Source organism: Sphaeramia orbicularis, chromosome 13 (genome assembly GCF_902148855.1).
Source record: "Sphaeramia orbicularis chromosome 13, fSphaOr1.1, whole genome shotgun sequence".
In the NCBI taxonomy this organism is placed as follows: Eukaryota; Metazoa; Chordata; class Actinopteri; order Kurtiformes; family Apogonidae; genus Sphaeramia; species Sphaeramia orbicularis.
This window is the reverse complement of record NC_043969.1, coordinates 40,756,637-40,775,045: the sequence shown is the minus strand read 5'-3', so window position 1 is coordinate 40,775,045 and position 18,409 is coordinate 40,756,637. Positions and strand designations below refer to the sequence as shown.

General features: G+C 34.6%; 1 protein-coding gene across 1 annotated transcript in view; it reads left to right on the top strand.

Annotated features, from left to right (window-relative positions):
• The window catches only part of cntn5 (contactin 5), a 513,272-nt gene that overhangs the window by 350,699 nt on the left and 144,164 nt on the right, over nucleotides 1–18,409 (top strand). The window contains exons 10-11 of the mRNA XM_030151777.1: nucleotides 13,927–14,063; nucleotides 14,221–14,350. Of these exons, the coding sequence (XP_030007637.1) occupies nucleotides 13,927–14,063; nucleotides 14,221–14,350 (267 nt within the window). The remainder of the gene's footprint in view (nucleotides 1–13,926; nucleotides 14,064–14,220; nucleotides 14,351–18,409) is intronic.

Below are 18,409 nucleotides of genomic sequence, written 5' to 3'. Positions count from 1 at the left end.
AATATACCAGTGTACGGTGGTAGAATGTGTTAATAAACCAGTGTACAGAGGTAGAATGTGTTAATATACCAGCGTAAAGAGGTAGAATGTGTTAATATACCAGCGTACGGTGGTGGTATGTGTTAATATACCAGCGTACAGATGTAGAATGTGTTAATATACCAGCGTACGGTGGTGGAATGTGTTAATATACCAGTGTACGGTGGTGGAATGTGTTACTATACCAGCGTAGAATGTGTTAATATACCAGTGTACGGTGGTGGAATGTGTTAATATACCAGTGTACGGTGGTAGAATGTGTTAATATACCAGCGTACAGAGGTAGAATGTGTTAATATACCAGTGTACGGTGGTAGAATGTGTTAATATACCAGCGTACGGTGGTGGAATGTGTTAATATACCAGTGTACGGTGGTAGAATGTGTTAATATACCAGTGTACGGTGGTGGAATGTGATAATATACCAGTATACGGTGGTAGAATGTGTTAATATACCAGTGTACGGTGGTAGAATGTGTTAATATACCAGTGTACGGTGGTAGAATGTGTTAATATACCAGTGTACGGTGGTAGAATGTGTTAATATACCAGTATGCGGTGGTAGAATGTGTTAATATACCAGTGTACGGTGGTAGAATGTGTTAATATTCCAGTGTACGGTGGTAGAATGTGTTAATATACCAGTGTACAGTGGTAGAATGTGTTAATATACCAGTGTGCAGTGGTAGAATGTGTTAATATACCAGTATACGGTGGTGGAATGTGTTAATATACCAGTGTACGGTGGTGGAATGTGTTAATATACCGGTGTACGGTGGTGGAATGTGTTAATATACCAGTGTACGGTGGTGGAATGTGTTAATATACCAGCGTACAGAGGTAGAATATGTTAATATACCAGCGTACAGAGGTAGAATGTGTTAATATACCAGCGTACAGAGGTAGAATGTGTTAATATACCAGCGTACAGAGGTAGAATGTGTTAATATACCAGCATACAGAGGTAGAATGTGTTAATATACCAGTGTGCAGTGGTAGAATGTGTTAATATACCAGTATATGGTGGTAGAATGTGTTAATATACCAGCGTACAGAGGTAGAATGTGTTAATATACCAGCGTACAGAGGTAGAATGTGTTAATATACCAGCGTACAGAGGTAGAATGTGTTAATATACCAGCGTACAGTGGTAGAATGTGTTAATATACCAGTATATGGTGGTAGAATGTGTTAATATACCAGTATACGGTGGTAAAATGTGTTAATATGCCTGTATACAGTGGTAGAATATGTTAATATACCAGCGTACAGTGGTAGAATGTGTTAATATGCCTGTATACAGTGGTAGAATGTGTTAATATACCAGCGTACAGAGGTAGAATGTGTTAATATACCAGCGTACAGTGGTAGAATGTGTTAATATACCAGCGTACAGAGGTAGAATGTTTAATATACCAGCGTACAGAGGTAGAATGTGTTAATATACCAGCGTACAGTGGTAGAATGTGTTAATATACCAGCGTACGGTGGTAGAATGTGTTAATATACCAGTATACGGTGGTAGAATGTGTTAATATACCAGTGTACGGTGGTAGAATGTGTTAATATACCAGTGTACGGTGGTAGAATGTGTTAATATACCAGTGTACGGTGGTAGAATGTGTTAATATACCAGTATACAGTGGTAAAATGTGTTAATATACCAGTGTACGGTGGTAGAATGTGTTAATATACAGTGGTAGAATGTGTTAATATACCAGCGTACAGAGGTAGAATGTGTTAATATACCAGCGTACAGTGGTAGAATGTGTTAAAATACCAGTGTACGGTGGTAGAATGTGTTAATGTACCAGTATACAGTGGTAGAATGTGTTAATGTACCAGTATACAGTGGTAGAATGTGTTAATGTACCAGTGTACAGTGGTAGAATGTGTTAATATACCAGCGTACAGTGGTAGAATGTGTTAATATACCAGTGTACGGTGGTAGAATGTTTTAATATACCAGTGTACGGTGGTAGAATGTGTTAATATACCAGTATACAGTGGTAGAATGTGTTAATATACCAGTATACGGTGGTAGAATGTGTTAATATACCAGTGTACAGAGGTAGAATGTGTTAATATACCAGCGTAAAGAGGTAGAATGTGTTAATATACCAGCGTACGGTGGTGGAATGTGTTAATATACCAGCGTACAGATGTAGAATGTGTTAATATACCAGTGTACGGTGGTAGAATGTGTTAATGTACCAGTGTACAGTGGTAGAATGTGTTAATATACCAGCGTACAGTGGTAGAATGTGTTAATATACCAGTGTACGGTGGTAGAATGTGTTAATATACCAGTGTACGGTGGTAGAATGTGTTAATGTACCAGTATACAGTGGTAGAATGTGTTAATGTACCAGTGTGCAGTGGTAGAATGTGTTAATATACCAGTGTACGGTGGTAGAATGTGTTAATATACCAGTGTACAGAGGTAGAATGTGTTAATATACCAGCGTAAAGAGGTAGAATGTGTTAATATACCAGCGTACGGTGGTGGAATGTGTTAATATACCAGCGTACAGATGTAGAATGTGTTAATATACCAGTGTACGGTGGTAGAATGTGTTAATGTACCAGTGTACAGTGGTAGAATGTGTTAATATACCAGCGTACAGTGGTAGAATGTGTTAATATACCAGTGTACGGTGGTAGAATGTGTTAATATACCAGTGTACGGTGGTAGAATGTGTTAATGTACCAGTATACAGTGGTAGAATGTGTTAATGTACCAGTGTGCAGTGGTAGAATGTGTTAATATACCAGTGTACGGTGGTAGAATGTGTTAATATACCAGTGTACAGAGGTAGAATGTGTTAATATACCAGCGTAAAGAGGTAGAATGTGTTAATATACCAGCGTACGGTGGTGGAATGTGTTAATATACCAGCGTACAGATGTAGAATGTGTTAATATACCAGTGTACGGTGGTAGAATGTGTTAATGTACCAGTGTACAGTGGTAGAATGTGTTAATATACCAGCGTACAGTGGTATACCACCGTATACTGGTATATTATCACATTCCACCACCGTACACTGGTATATTAACACATTCTACCACTGTACGCTGGTACATTAACACATTCTACCACTGTACGCTGGTATATTAACACATTCTACCACCGTACCCTGGTATATTAACACATTCTACCACTGTATACTGGTACATTAACACATTCTACCACTGTATACTGGTACATTAACACATTCTACCACCGTACACTGGTATATTAACACATTCTACCACCGTACACTGGTATATTAACACATTCTACCACTGCACGCTGGTACATTAACACATTCTACCACCGTACACTGGTATATTAACACATTCTACCACCGTACACTGGTATATTAACACATTCTACCACCGTACGCTGGTATATTAACACATTCTACCACCGTACACTGGTATATTAACACATTCTACCACCGTACACTGGTATATTAACACATTCTACCACCGTACACTGGTATATTAACACATTCTACCACCGTACACTGGTATATTAACACATTCTACCACCGTACACTGGTATATTAACACATTCTACCACCATACAGTGGTAGAATGTGTTAATGTACCAGTGTACGGTGGTAGAATGTGTTGTATACTAGAAAATACATTAATGGATTGTTTATTTTATTAATTTGTTTTAATTTTATCGATTGTTTTCTTCATTTTTTCCTTCATTGTGTTGGTTACTTCGTTCGTCTCAGTTCATTTTGTTCATTTTTTTTCCTTGTCCGTTGCTTAATTTGGTCATTTCTGATCATGTTCCGGATTATTTTGTAAAATTTTTTGCTCATTTTGTTCATTTCTGTTCACTTTGTCATGTATTTGGTTGAATTTTCTTCATGCTCTTGCTAGTTTTGTTCATTTTTGGTCATTATGTTGCTTACTTTCTTCATTTCTAATCATTTTGTAAATTTTTGTTAATTTTGTTTAATTTTCTTTTTTTTTTACTTGTACATTTTGTTAATTTCACTTCATTATTATTATTTGTTTTTTGTTCATTTGGTTACTTTTTGCATTTTTGGTCATTTTTAAAAATTATTTTGTTGATTAACTTATATTGATCTTTTTGCTGTTTATTTTGTTATTTTCTCTTCATTTTGTTCATTATCTTTTCCATTTCTGTTCATTTTATGATAATTTTGTCCATTTTTTTTGTCATCTTATTGATCATTTTATTCATTTGTTGTTTGTACTGATCATTTCTGGTCATGCAGGTGATTATTTTGTTGATTAATTTATTTGGGTTCTTTTTGTTGTTTATTTTCTGTTCATTTTGTTCATTATCTTTTCCATTTCTGTTCATTTTATGATAATGATGTTCATTTTTTGTCATCTTATTGATCATTTTATTCATTTGTTGCTTGTTCGGATCAGGTCTGGTCATGCAGGTGATTATTTTGTCCATTTTTGGTCATTTTTTTTTTTAATCAAACCATTTCATTTTCAAGCAGTCTTATATAAGTGTGATTAGAATCTATGAAAAAAGCTTGTTTTAAATTTCATATTCTTGTAAATGCTCAAAGATTAACATTTCTAAAGCCCAGATAAGACGCCGGCAGATAGAAAGAGACTATGAGATGAAAAGGAAACACTCTGAGCCCATACAGATTCGCTGCAACAGGAACCAGATATAGTCTGAGAAACACGAGCATGAGAAAAAAAAGAAAAAGGAAAAGGGCATGGTGTTTGGGGACCTGAAATAAAGACATTTACTCAGGCCAGTGATGCAGAGGGAGAAAGAAAGAAAGATAAAAGTCATAGAAATGATACTAGAAACCTGATCATTTATCGAAATCCACATTAAAAAAAAAGCAAAACATTCAAAGTTTATTATTATTATTGCAACAACTGGTCATAAGTGGAATATTTAGCTCATACACAGAGTAATATCTACAATATTATCAAAATCAGGGTCAGCTAACCAATAATAAAAATTAAAATGGACTATTTAGTTCATACATAATATAGTATCACATCAAAACAGGCCTGATAACATTAATATTATTAAAAATCCCTTTTCCATTATGATCATATGTATCCTAAATGGAATAATTTTTAAATAACTGCTGTTTTTAATTAGCTTTTTGATGCTAAAGAGTTAAATATGGTGGTGGGTTTTATAGTTTTCTTTGGTTTTTGTTTTTTTTGTTTTTTTGTAAAGATTAGATAAAATAAGATAATCCTTTATTAGTCCCGTAATGAGGAAATCTAAACTGAAGAAATAATTTGTATGTAGCACCTGAGAATATATTGATTTTTAAAAGACATATAAACATTCAAGAACATTGACGGAAAACTAAACAAAATCAACAATTTATTGAACAAAATGGCAAACAATCACCAAACTTAACAACAAACACACAAAAGTGCTATAATTATGGACAGAAATGAAGAAAATAATCATAAAATAAACAAAATAATCAACAATGGGAACAAATATGACTAAAACGTTGATAAAATATTGAACAAAATGGACAAAAAAATGAACAAAATTTTAAACAAACAGAACAAATTAATGAAGAAAATGAGCAAAACCTGAAAAAAAAAAAAAAAAAAAAAAGTTCAAGAAAATGAACAGAATAATAAATAAAATAAACAATATTATTCAAAGGACGGAAAAACAATGACCAAAAACCCGAACAAAACTGCAACATAATGTGCATAAATGAACAAAATTAGTTCCATAATGGAGAAATTTACAATAAATCGCCCCATAAAGAAATAATTTGTGTGTAGCAGCTAAGAATATGTGGATTTTCTTAAGACACATTAACATTCATTGACAGAAAACTAAACAAAATCAACAAGTTATTGATCAAAATAACAAACAGTGACCAAACTAAACAACAAACACACAAAACAATGGACAGAAATGAAGAAAATAATCATAAAATAAACAAAATAATCAACAATGTGAAAAAATATGACTATAACCTTGATAAAATATTTAACAAACTGGACAAAAATGAACAAAATTCTAAACCAACGGAACTAAATAGTCAAGGAAATAAAGAAAATGAGGAAAACCTAAAAAAAATATTCAAGAAAATGAACAGAATAATAAATAAAATAAACAATATTATTCAAAGGAATGAAAAACAATGACCAAAACTTGAACAAAACTGCAACATAATGTGCATGAATGAACAAAATTAGTTCCATAATGGAGAAATTTACAGTGAATCACCCCATAAAGAAATAATTTGTATGTAGCAGCTGAGAATATGTGGACTTTAAGCCGCATAAAAAATTCAAGAACATTGACAGAAAACTAAACAAAATCAACAACAACAAACTCACAAAATTATAATAATGAACAGAAAATACTCATAAAATAAACCAAATAATCAACAATGTGAAAAAATATGACTAAAACTTTGATAAAATATTTAACAAAATGGACAAAAATGAACAAAATTCAAAACAAAAGGAACAGAATTGTCAAGACAATGAACAAAATCTGAACAAAATAATCAAGAAAATGAACAGAATAATAAATAAAATGAATAAATTATTCATAGGAATTAACAACAATAATCAAAACAGCAAGATAATACGCATAAATTGGCAAAATAATGATAAAATGAACAAAATAATCAACAAGGTGAACACATATGAAGAAAACTGTGACAAAATAATCAAGGAAATGGACAAACATGAACAAAAATCTCGACAAAAGGAAGAGAATAGTCAAGAAAATGAACAAAATATGAGATAAAATCATCAGAGCATAAATTAAATGAACAATTTATTCAACAGAATAAACAACAGTAAATTCTAATACAGTAAGAACTTCACAAGGAGATGAGGTTTCCAGTGCAAATTACACAGCAGCATGTGGTGTTCAAAACAGTGCAGAATGGGTTTTATCAGAACTTATTAAAAGTGCAGTTTCTGTTTCCGTCTGTTCTGTGTACAGGTCATTTAGTTCCAGGTATTTGACGTATTAATTGTGGCATAAAATAAAAATCCTCTAAAATAGTACGCCCGTCCTCATGTTTAGTCCTGGAGCAGATGTGTCTTTTCAGAAAACTCTTATCTGAAAAAGACAAATCTGAGATGAGACGGTGTGAAAAAACCTCCGACTGTGCATCTCTTTAAACCAGACTCCTTTAGATCCTTAAAACGCCTTAAAACGCCTCGAGTTGAGTTTTTGATGTTAAAGGTCTGGAATTTGAGAAGGTCAGAATAAAGATGTATTTTATATCACAGAAAAAAATAACATCAGTTCAGTTAGAGCCAAAGCTTCGGTGCGTTTTAACCTAAAATAAGGACATTTATAACCAGTGTTAATACTGACAACTATTTTTAATTTAGTTTTAGTCATAGTCTGTAGACAAAAATATTATTTAGACATGTAAAGAGGAGTTGATAACATTATTATTCTTGGTTTTTTTTTTGTTATTGTTGGGTTTTTTTTGTTTGTTTGTTTTTGGGTTTTTCTTTTCTTTTTGGGGGGATTTAATAGGTTTGTAGGTTTGTTGTATCATTTGTTTGTTATTATTTATATATATATATATATATATATATATATATATATATATATATATATATATATATATATATATATATATATATATGTATATAGTGCCTGTGTGGTTCGTTATATATAAGTACATGTTTATGTAAATGTATCATTTGAAATAATAAAAAAATAAAAAATAAAAACATATATATATATATATATATATATATATATATATATATATATATATATATATATATATATTCAGTCATAATTTAGTCCTATCAACTATTTTAGTTTTAGTCTAGTTTTAGTCAACTACATATTATTACAAGTGTTCAGAGAACGCAAACTTCCGCCAAGTACCCCAAACAGTGTGCATGTGATCAACTATTTCTTTTTAAATTAAACAGTTTCCAGGTTGTTCCATACAGCAGAAAAAGTTGAAGCTTGGTACCAGTCATGTGTATGTCAAATTCTATTAAACTCCAGTCAATATTTATTGAGTTATAATGAAAAATGTGTCGTAAATGGGATTTTCAATGTTAAATAAAATGTCCACAGAGTCCACATTCCACAGTGGATGTGGACAATTTTGTGACAGATATAAGATATTGTTATAAGATACAGGTGGATGAAATTGGAGGCTAATTGGAGTCATTTTGAATTTTTTATGAATTTTTTAAAAAATTGCTCAGTGATGAGAGATAGGAAAATTGTAGATTTTGTGACCTTGCTGTGACCTTGAACTCTGGCCTACTTGGCCCAAAATGTAATGGGTTGGTCCCAGGGCCTAGGCCTATCTGTGGGTACAGTTTGGTAAAGATGGTTGGAATAGTTTTCCTGTAAAGTTGCTAACAAACAAACAAACACACAAACAAACAAGCACAAAAAGCAAAGTGATCACAATATCTCCTGGTGGAGGTAAAAAATTAGTCAACTCAGTCTCTTGTAGATTTATTCATCAACAATTATTACATCAATTACAGCGTTTTTAGTTGCAGAGCACTTGATGATTATGCATGTGTTTTCGTGTCTTGCGGCGCATTTTTTCATTTGCACCACATTCTTCTTTTTGTACCTCATTTAGACTTGTGTTTGAGTTTGGGAATTTCCATGGTTTCTGTACTCACAGCTGTTTTCTCTAACTGAGACGCACTGGGCCGATGGAATGTGTTTGGTCCTTGTCGGCCACCGTAATAGTGCGACGATTGACAGGTGGAACCGTTTAGAGATGAAACCGATTAATCGATTAGGTGCTTGAAGCGAATGCAAAAATTTACAATTCGATTAATCGACTCAAATTGATTGAAGGGAAATATTCTATTGCAGTTTTCCTGAACTGAAGCTTCTTTGTGCGTCACAATAAGCGTCCGTGTGAAACACAACAGTGGAACCAATGTTTAACAGCAGAGAAATGAAGGAAACAAAGCTTTGATTCAGGAAAATTGTGGTTGAATGATTTTTTTTTTTTTTATCACTTTGAGTTGATTAATTGTTTCAGCTCTAGAACTGTTTATTTGGCTACAGTTTATGGCCGATACACGAAGTTACAATATCGGACACTTGGAATGCAATGTGCTGTGAGCCTGGTCATGCTGTAGCGAAAGAGTGGAGGGAATATTAACAAATGTTAAAAAAACGGGAAAATGCAAGTTTCAGCAGAAGTGATTGGAGGAGGAACTCTTCAGAACCTGGTTAAAGCCTGTCGACAGTAAAACCTTGTACAGAACCACTTAAAAGTCTGGACTCACCTGGTTTTTCTTTATTTTCATGACTATTTCCATAGTAGATTCTCACTGAAGGCATCAAAACTATGAATGAACACATGGAATTATGTAGTTAAAAAAAGTGTGACATAATTCAAAGCATGTTTTATACTTTAGATTCTTCAAATAAAAGTTGATTGTGAGTAGAATACTTGTGACTTGGCTGGAGTTTTCTATTGCTTTTCCTTATTTTAATATTGCGTAATGAAATCAGTTCATTCTTTTTGAATAACTCTGTATAAAACTAAATATAAAACTGTATCTGCAATTGGACGTGAGCATTAACTCTTTCGGTGCCAGACAGTTAAGGGGCTAATAAGCCTTAAAAGTGCCACAGAATTTGGCCGTTTTTCAGTATTTCGCGTCGTTTTTATAATATTTGAAGAATCCTGCAGGAAACCGCTCTGTAACATCCGACCGATTGCTGATTAGATTCAAAACGCACCAGACGCAGCCGATTCATTATTGATCGTAGTTTGCATAATTTATAATAACAATAATAATAATAATAATAATAATAATAATAATAATAATAATTTATATAGCACTTTTCATACATTAAAAACTGTAGCACAAAATGCTTTACATATCAGTTTAAAAATCAGTACCGCCCCCCACCCACACACTCACCCGCACACACACACACACACACACACACACACACACACACACACGCAAACCCACAAGCTCACACATACTTAAGAAGACTGACTGAGCACGGGTAGACCAGAACAAAAATGTACAAGTAAAAGTGAAACATTAATTTAGGAGGCGCTGTCTCAGGGAGCCTTCCGCACCAGGAGGCAGCCGCCGACCCCGGCGACCAGGCACCAGCAACACAGCCCCGCATCCCAACTAGTGGGAGAGGGCCAACTGGGACCCCCACCCACCAGAAAGGAGCGGACCCCAGTGAGAGAAGGCGCCACAGCCCCCGGAGTCCACAGCCACCCCCCGGCATGGAGGGCTCCCTCTGATGAAACACCGGAGAATAAGAAACATTAAAAAGATATAAAAATATTATTCGGTCGTGTGACCTCAAATTCCCGTCTGATTGGTCTCAAAAGGGGGACACAGAAAGAACGTCATCGAAATGTGAGAAAGAAATGGGGGTGGATGGTTTGTTTGTACACAAATGTGGCGTGTTCTCCAAAGCCGATCTGATCGGCCCGTGGCACTTTACAGGTTGTATTCGTAAAGCCGATTTAATCGGCCCATGGCATTGAAAGAGTTAAATTTGAAGCAGCATTAAAAAGCATTAAATCAGATTTACTGATACCTGTCGAAACCCTGAAGACTAATGGATTAGTGATAATTAGGCTGTCACTCAGGTTTTACAAATTTGAAAAAACAAATTTGTGATGAAAGTCATACGCTGCTTTTAGAAAGTTTAAATAGAGAGAAAAATTCATTTGGGAACTGCCTGAAAAGTAGTACTGGGTCCTTAAGGGTTAATAGAGAAAATATGTGCAATCTTGCATGAAACTATAATTGTGTTGTTTTTCTGCAGGGAGGATGTTGTTGTTTTCCTGGTACCAGTTTAGACAAAGAGCGTCAGAATCATTCAGCTGGTGCAGATCCTCTTCTTTACTTCTACAATTTTATTTAAATCTATTGCCGTGTTTTCACTACGTGGTACGGGCTCGACTTGACTCGGCCTTTTTGCGTTTCCATTACGAAAAAGGACCTAGAATCTGGTACCCGGTACTAGTTTTTTGGTATCACCTCCGCCAAGGTTCCAGGACTGGGGACCAGATACTAAAACGTGACGTATAAACACTGCAGACCACTGATTGGTCAGTGAGTCGTCTCTGTAACCCGCCGTTTTACAAAAAACAGATGCGAAAGTTTACAGTAAATGTAGCGGAAGGTTAATCCACATGATGACAGCCTGCAAAACTACACCATTCGGTCAGGAGATTCAGTCTTTGGTGGCCAACGTAAAAATTCAGCATGAGTTTGACGAGACAACACACAACAAGCGAGTTTATGAGCGACTCTCTGAGCAGACGACACGCAAGTAACCCGCTTCATCGCTATGACAACCAGGTACTGTAGAGTCGGTAGTATCCTGTAATGGAAACAGTCTCCAGGAATGGGACCTGGTAGTCGAGTCGAGCCGGTTCCATGTAGTGGAAACGCCTCATATCTGAACTTGGGGTGAATTTAAAGGTATTTTAAAGCAGCGTGAAATCAGTGAGCTTGGTCAATGTAACTGTTTTTAAACTTGCACAAATGATTGTTTTGTCACTATTGATTGTAAGTTGTTTTTTTTTTTTTTTTATGTGTTGATTATGTCTTGTCAGAAACTCTGTGTTGTGCCGATTTTCTTGGCCAGGGCACTCTTGAAAAAGAGATTTGCAATCTCAATGAGGTTTTTTTTTTTGATGCGCTGTTGTAAAAACCATGAGGCAGGGTCAGTCCAAATAAGAAGTATTAAAGGACTCTTATGTTGCTAAAACCACTTTTATTAGTCTTTGGTTCATTTATTTGTGTATTTGGACCCTAATAGTTCATAAAGTTTGAATTTGAACCCTCCAGGTGCTGCAAAGCTATCTTTATATTCATTTTGGCAAAAAATCGAGTGGATTTCTACAACCCGTTTCAATTCCTGGTTAATTTGTTATGTTTTTTAACTAGTTACATTGCAACATTGGCACATATAAGGTCAAGACTTACGACAAACATTTTTCCGAGTACAACATAATTGTTTGTCACCAGCAGCGGTTGTAGTAAAAACTGAAAATATGTCCAAACTTTGAGCAAATTAGCTAAAATGTTCAGTTGTTGGTTGAACGGGACAGAGCAGCACAGCTAACAACCTGGAGGGGGCGGGGCCTGAAGTAGCTCATTTGCATTTAAAGGGCCAGTGTTCAGAACGACCTTTCTGGTGTCATTCCTCAGAAATAGGGACCTGTGGAGTTGAATTAATGAAAACTTCAGACCCAAGCAGAGCATTTCCAGTTTATGTAGACCACAGGGAAAGTTTTTAGAATGGACAATTCCATTTAACCCTGTAAAGCCTGAACCATTAAATCACTGACAGAAAATTCCAGTTCTTTGAAACCGGAGTCTTTATTGGTCCTTCTGAACAACCAAATAAAAGTTTGTTTTTGTTTTTTTCAAATATCAATTTCCATGTATGAGTTTCAGTTTTGTATCATATTTGATACACCGGGTCTCAATGCTCAAATATTGTTTTTGAACAAACAAAAACATAATACAACACAAACATGTCTAACAAATTGGTAATTCCTTTTCAAAATTATCAAAGTTCTTCCTCCTTCCTCATTAATGACAGTCTTTTAGTGTCATGGGAAAGGCCTCTGGTGAATGAATTCCTCCCCCCTGGTGGATTATCTGTGTATTGCATTTATCTAATTGTATACACTAGGTTTTTCAAAGACAAAAAATATCCCACTGATCATGTGGAGGGCTTCAAAACTCATGTAAAATTCAGACTTGCACGTACTTGAAGATGGATTCTGTTCATTTAAATGTTTTTCGTTTTAATTTGCTTCATTTTGTTTTGTTTCTTTGCATGTTCGAAGTAAATAAAATAAATGAATAAAATGTATCAAATATGATACGTTTGGCATTATAGGTTTAAAAAAAAGAGAAGCAAAACATCACTCCTTTAAAACTGAACACATTGTGACTCTTGAGTTTCATAATTCATAAGCGTATAAGTGGTGCTGTACTTCCACAGCACCAGTAAAAATCAGTGCTTCATTGATGTTCAAGGATTGGCTGTTTTCATGTACTTTAACATCGTAAACCAAGTTAAAATCCAGATGAAAAAGCATCTGTGTGTAGGACTTTTCTCTTCTGTATAACTACTTTGTGAGCCTTGTGCGTTTCAAGGATATATTACTTATTCTTAAATCTTTTTTTTTTCCTTCCCCAGCCCTCCCTCACAAACAAAAACATAATATAACACAAACATGTCAAACAAATTGGTAATTCCTTTTCAAAATTGCTAAATTTCTGCCTCCTTCCTCAATAATGTCAGTCTTGTAGTGTCACTGGAAAGGCCTCCAGTGAATGAATTCCTCCCCCCTGGTGGATTATCTGTGGATTGCATGTATCTAATTGTATACATCCGGTTTTTCAAAGACAAAAAATATCCCACTGATCATGTAGGGGGCTTCAAAACTCATGTAAAATTCAGACTTGCATGTACTTGAAGAAAGATTTTGTTCATTTAAATGTTATTTTGTTTTTGTTTTAATTTGCTTCATTTTGTTTTGTTTCTTTGCATGTTCGAAATAAATAAAATAAATGAATAAAATGTATCAAATATGATACGTTTGGCATTATAGGTTTAAAAAAAAAGAGAAGCAAAACATCACTCCTATAAAACTGAACACATTGTTACTCTTGAGTTTCATAATTCATAAGCGTATAAGTGGTGCTGTACTTCCACAGCACCAGTAAAAATCAGTGCTTCATTGATGTTCAAGGATTGGCTGTTTTCATGTACTTTAACATCGTAAACCAAGTTAAAATCCAGATGAAAAAGCATCTGTGTGTAGGACTTTTCTCTTCTGTATAACTACTTTGTGAGCCTTGTGTGTTTCAAGGATATATTACTTATTCTTAAATCTTTTTTTTTTCCTTCCCCAGCCCTCCCTCAGTGGGTCAGAATGATTAATGATACTCAGATGGATAGTGGAGAGAAACTCCAGTGGGAGTGCAAGGCCATGGGGAGGCCCCGGCCCACCTATCGCTGGCTCCGTAATGGGCTGCCCTTGACATCCCAGGTACCCTCCTTGCTATGATAGCGCCTTCTCCTTTCAGTTGATTGGAGCATAAAGCGTCTAAATCATTCTTCCAGAGCGTCTATCTGTGCTATTATCACGTACGGTGTATCTACATTCACCGCTGATGTCCTGTTTTATTTACTCTCCGCTGTTACAGGGTCGGATGGAGATACTGAACGGAGAGCTGACCATTCAGAGAGTCCAGCAGACGGATTCTGGAATGTACCAGTGTGTGGCGGAAAATAAATACGGAGCTGTCTACTCCAACGCCGAACTCAAGATATTAGGTAATGGGTTTAAAGTTTTGGCAAATAACACATTTAAAGGCAATATACTGGAGTTCAGTCATTCACTGAATAAAACAGTAAACCTCATTTGTGTTATATCATCAAGTTTTCTCATTCAACCAAAATCTAAAACAGTCAAAATATCACTGTGTTTAATAAACTTCATATACTACATCAGCTGATAGTTTACATTATTGCTGCTCAGCCATTTATTTTATTTTATACTATTTTTTTTTTATTTTATTTATTTTTATTTTATTTATTTTTTATTATTTATTTATTTTTTAACACACTTTGTATAGGCATCTATATGGATATGCAAGTTAAAGCATTGGCCTCTTTTTTGTTTGTTTGTTTAAAACCAATAAAAGTTTAAGAAAAAAAAAAATAAATAATTGCTGCTCAGACATTTTCAGCTCAAGACCCAAAAGACAAATGGGACCAAAACCTAAAAAAATTCAACGAGATCCCATATCTCTATTATTATTATTATTATTATTATTATTATTATTATTATTATTATTATTATTATTTTATTTTATTTATTTATTTATTTATTTTACGTACTTTGTGTAGGTATCTATATTGATATGTCAGGTAAAGTATTGGCCTCTTTTTGTTTGTTGAAAAACCAATAAGAGTGTAAGTAAAAAAAAAAAAAAATGCTGCTCAGGCATTTTCAGCTCAAGACCCAAAATAGAAATGGGACGAAATCCTTAAAAAATTCAATGAGATCCCATAAATTCCATTATTATTATTATTATTATTATTATTATTATTATTATTATTATTATTATTAGCATTAGCATTAGCATTAGTGTTATTAGCATTACCATATCTATTTCACTGCTGAAGGTAAAAGATAATATGAATCATAAGAATGATATTTAATTCACTTTGATTTAATGTTGTGAATGACATCATATTCTAAATGAGCAAAATTAACTAAATGAACAAAGTAATACACAAAATGAGTAATATTTCCAACAAAATGAACAAACCGTGTACAATATAATCAAGACAATTAACAAAATAATGAATAAAATGAGCAAAACGTTCAAGAAAATGAAGAAAAATATTAAATAACATGCCAGATTGATCATCAGAATGAACATAGTAATCCACAAAATGGACACTGAGCAAGACCTGAATAAAATACTTTGTGAAAATTAACAGAACAATTTATTTAACAGAATGAACGATGAGCAAAACCTTAATTAGCCTCATAATCAAACTCACACATGTAGAAGAAAAGCTGCCTTTTCAACATCTCAGTTTTTTTTCATTCAGAGCTGTGTCCGTTGGAGAAAAACAAGTTCTATTTTAATCACTTCTTTTCTTTGACTTTAAACCAGCTGAGTGACTCACTACTCCCTCTAGTGGTCACATACATTCACAGCCACATGTTGAATACATTTACACTGTCATTCCACTATGATACTGAATTTGGCAGGTGTTGGAAACAGAATTTTGTTCTGATGTTGTGTTTTGTTTTTCTGAATTGAACTTTTTCTAATCTGTTAACCCCTGGGTCATTTGTTTCTAGTCTGAATCATTTCATTGTGACACAAAACACTGGATTAGCCGATAGCAGAAGCTTCATTCATGTAAAACCAAGCTGTGATCAGAAAGGTCAGACAATATTCCTTATCATCGCTTTGTTATGCAAGTGTGATTTGTGCTGTTCTTTGTCTCGTTCACTGAGTTTTAACCCTTTTAACCCTAAGTCTAAAATGGTACACCTGGACTTTTTTTTTTTGAGTAATTAAAAGTTAGAAAATATGCTGTGAGTGAGTCCATGTGCCCACTTTTCCAGAGATCTTTCCAAATCTAGCAGTCATTTACAATTTATTGCATGTTATACAATGGCTAATTTCTTCAGTTTCTAGTACAGACATGAGTAAAATTACCGTATTGACGCAATAAAACCTGTAAAGCACAATGTTTCAATTTTCATAAACTGTTGGAATTTGTCCAATTGTACAAACTGAGTTACAGCCATTCAAACTGTACATGCACAGGGTGTGTCAGCGATGACGCGTCAGGTTTTAAAGAGTTAACAGTAAAGAGATAATGCTTGTACTGTTGGATCTGTTTAGTGTTAGCTTAGCACTGTAAAGTTTGTCTCACTGGTCTGTTTTATTCAGTTATCCATGACAAATACAGGTGTTAGCTGTTTACACATCCATTTAAATGCTTGTTTTGTGGATTGCGTTCTGTTTCCTATTTTTTTTGTTTTTTTTTTGTTTTCAGCTGATGTTCTGGTTCTGTGGATCTAAACCAGTGGTTCTCAATCTTTTTCTGTCGGGCCCCCCTTTGGAGCACGAAAAATCTCCAAGCCCCCCTCAACCCCAACAACATTGTACCTGTGGTGCAATTATTACTTTTATTGAAAGAAACATCAGTATCGTAAAAATACTTTTTGCTTTTCCTTGAATAATTTGTTGTGCAAATTAAAAATAACGTAGATTTTTGATTGAACAATACAAATGAACTCAGCACGACTGCTCCCTGAGACATTATTTTTCCAAATAAAAATAGGAAATGTGTAATTATCTTAAAACTATGACAATAAGGTAAACATTTTTTTAGAACAACAAACACATTTTGGTAACAAAGATGAACATTTTAACAATATCAGTGGCTGCAATGAGCCTGTTTACGTTGCATATCTCAGAACATCAAAGTGCAAACTGTACAAACTGTGTAAAAACAGAAACATTGCACATTTTTCTTTTCCAGTCCAATCCTTGTCCACTCTCCAAACCTAAACTCTTGGTCTAGTCTAGTGACAGATCACCATGGCAGTAGATTTGTTTGTTGTACATCCCTAAAATGAGTCCAGAATGCTCCAACGCTAAAACATTAGTTCCACCTGCTACATGTTCTAACCTGAAGAAAAAATAAACACCTAGGAATAATTCCATGCCCCCCCTGGCAAGCCTTCATGCCCCCCCAAGGGGGCCCGCCCCACTTTTTGAGAAACACTGATCTAAACCATACATATATTGCTACAAGTGTCGTGTAGCATTATAGAGGGAATGGGTTTAAGGGTGTCTTCAGACCTACACTACCAGTCAAAAGTTTGGACTCACCTGGTTTTTCTTTATTTTCATGACTATTTACGTTGTAGATTCTCACTGAAGGCATCAAAACTATGAATGAACACATATGGAATTATGGAGTAAAAAAAAAGTGTGACATAACTCAAAGCATGTTTTATATTTTAGATTCTTCAAAATAGACACATTTTGCTTTTATTACTGCTTTGCACATTCTTAGCATTCTCTCGATGAGCTTCACGAGGTAGTCACTTGAAATGTTTTCCAAAAGTCTTGAAGGAGTTCGCAATGATGCTGAGCACTTGTTGGCCATCTGTAGTCCATCTCATGTCATTTAAATGAGAAGGTGAGTCTGAACTTTTGACTGGTAGTTTACTTTGTTTGGTCCATTTAATACGGACCAGAGTGTGTTTCCCCAGAAAGTCCGAACTTTTTTTTAGGTGTGAATACAAACATGCAAAATCTGATTTGAAGATTTGAATCAAACAAGACTGAGATCACCAAGAAGGTCCGCTTGTTTGATTCTGGACCGGTTCACTTCTGGTGTAACCGCCCTGGACTTAAAACAAACCCAGGAACCATGCACCTTTTTGTGCTTGACGAGCCACCGTATAGCTGTTATAAGTAGAACATTGAGGAGATCGAATGTCTCATTGACATTTGGTCAGATGTCCATAAAACGAAACTGGCTCCGAATGAGCTGTTCTTGACAGTTAACATCACGTTTGTTTTCATCAACACCAGCTGTCTCTGATTCACTCCACCCACAACGTTTCTGTCCAATCCCAGCGCAGTTCGTCACGTGTGCTTCTGTTTACACATTTGGTTCCATGTAGAAGCCAATAATTCAGTGGTTCCCAACCTTTTTATGTTTGTGACCCCATTTAAACATCATACATTTCTGGCAACCCCAGACATTCAAAAAAGACTTTTTTTTTTTTTTGCTAAAATTAATTTGTTGTTGATCATGTAATAGTTTGCTATACTATGTTGCAAA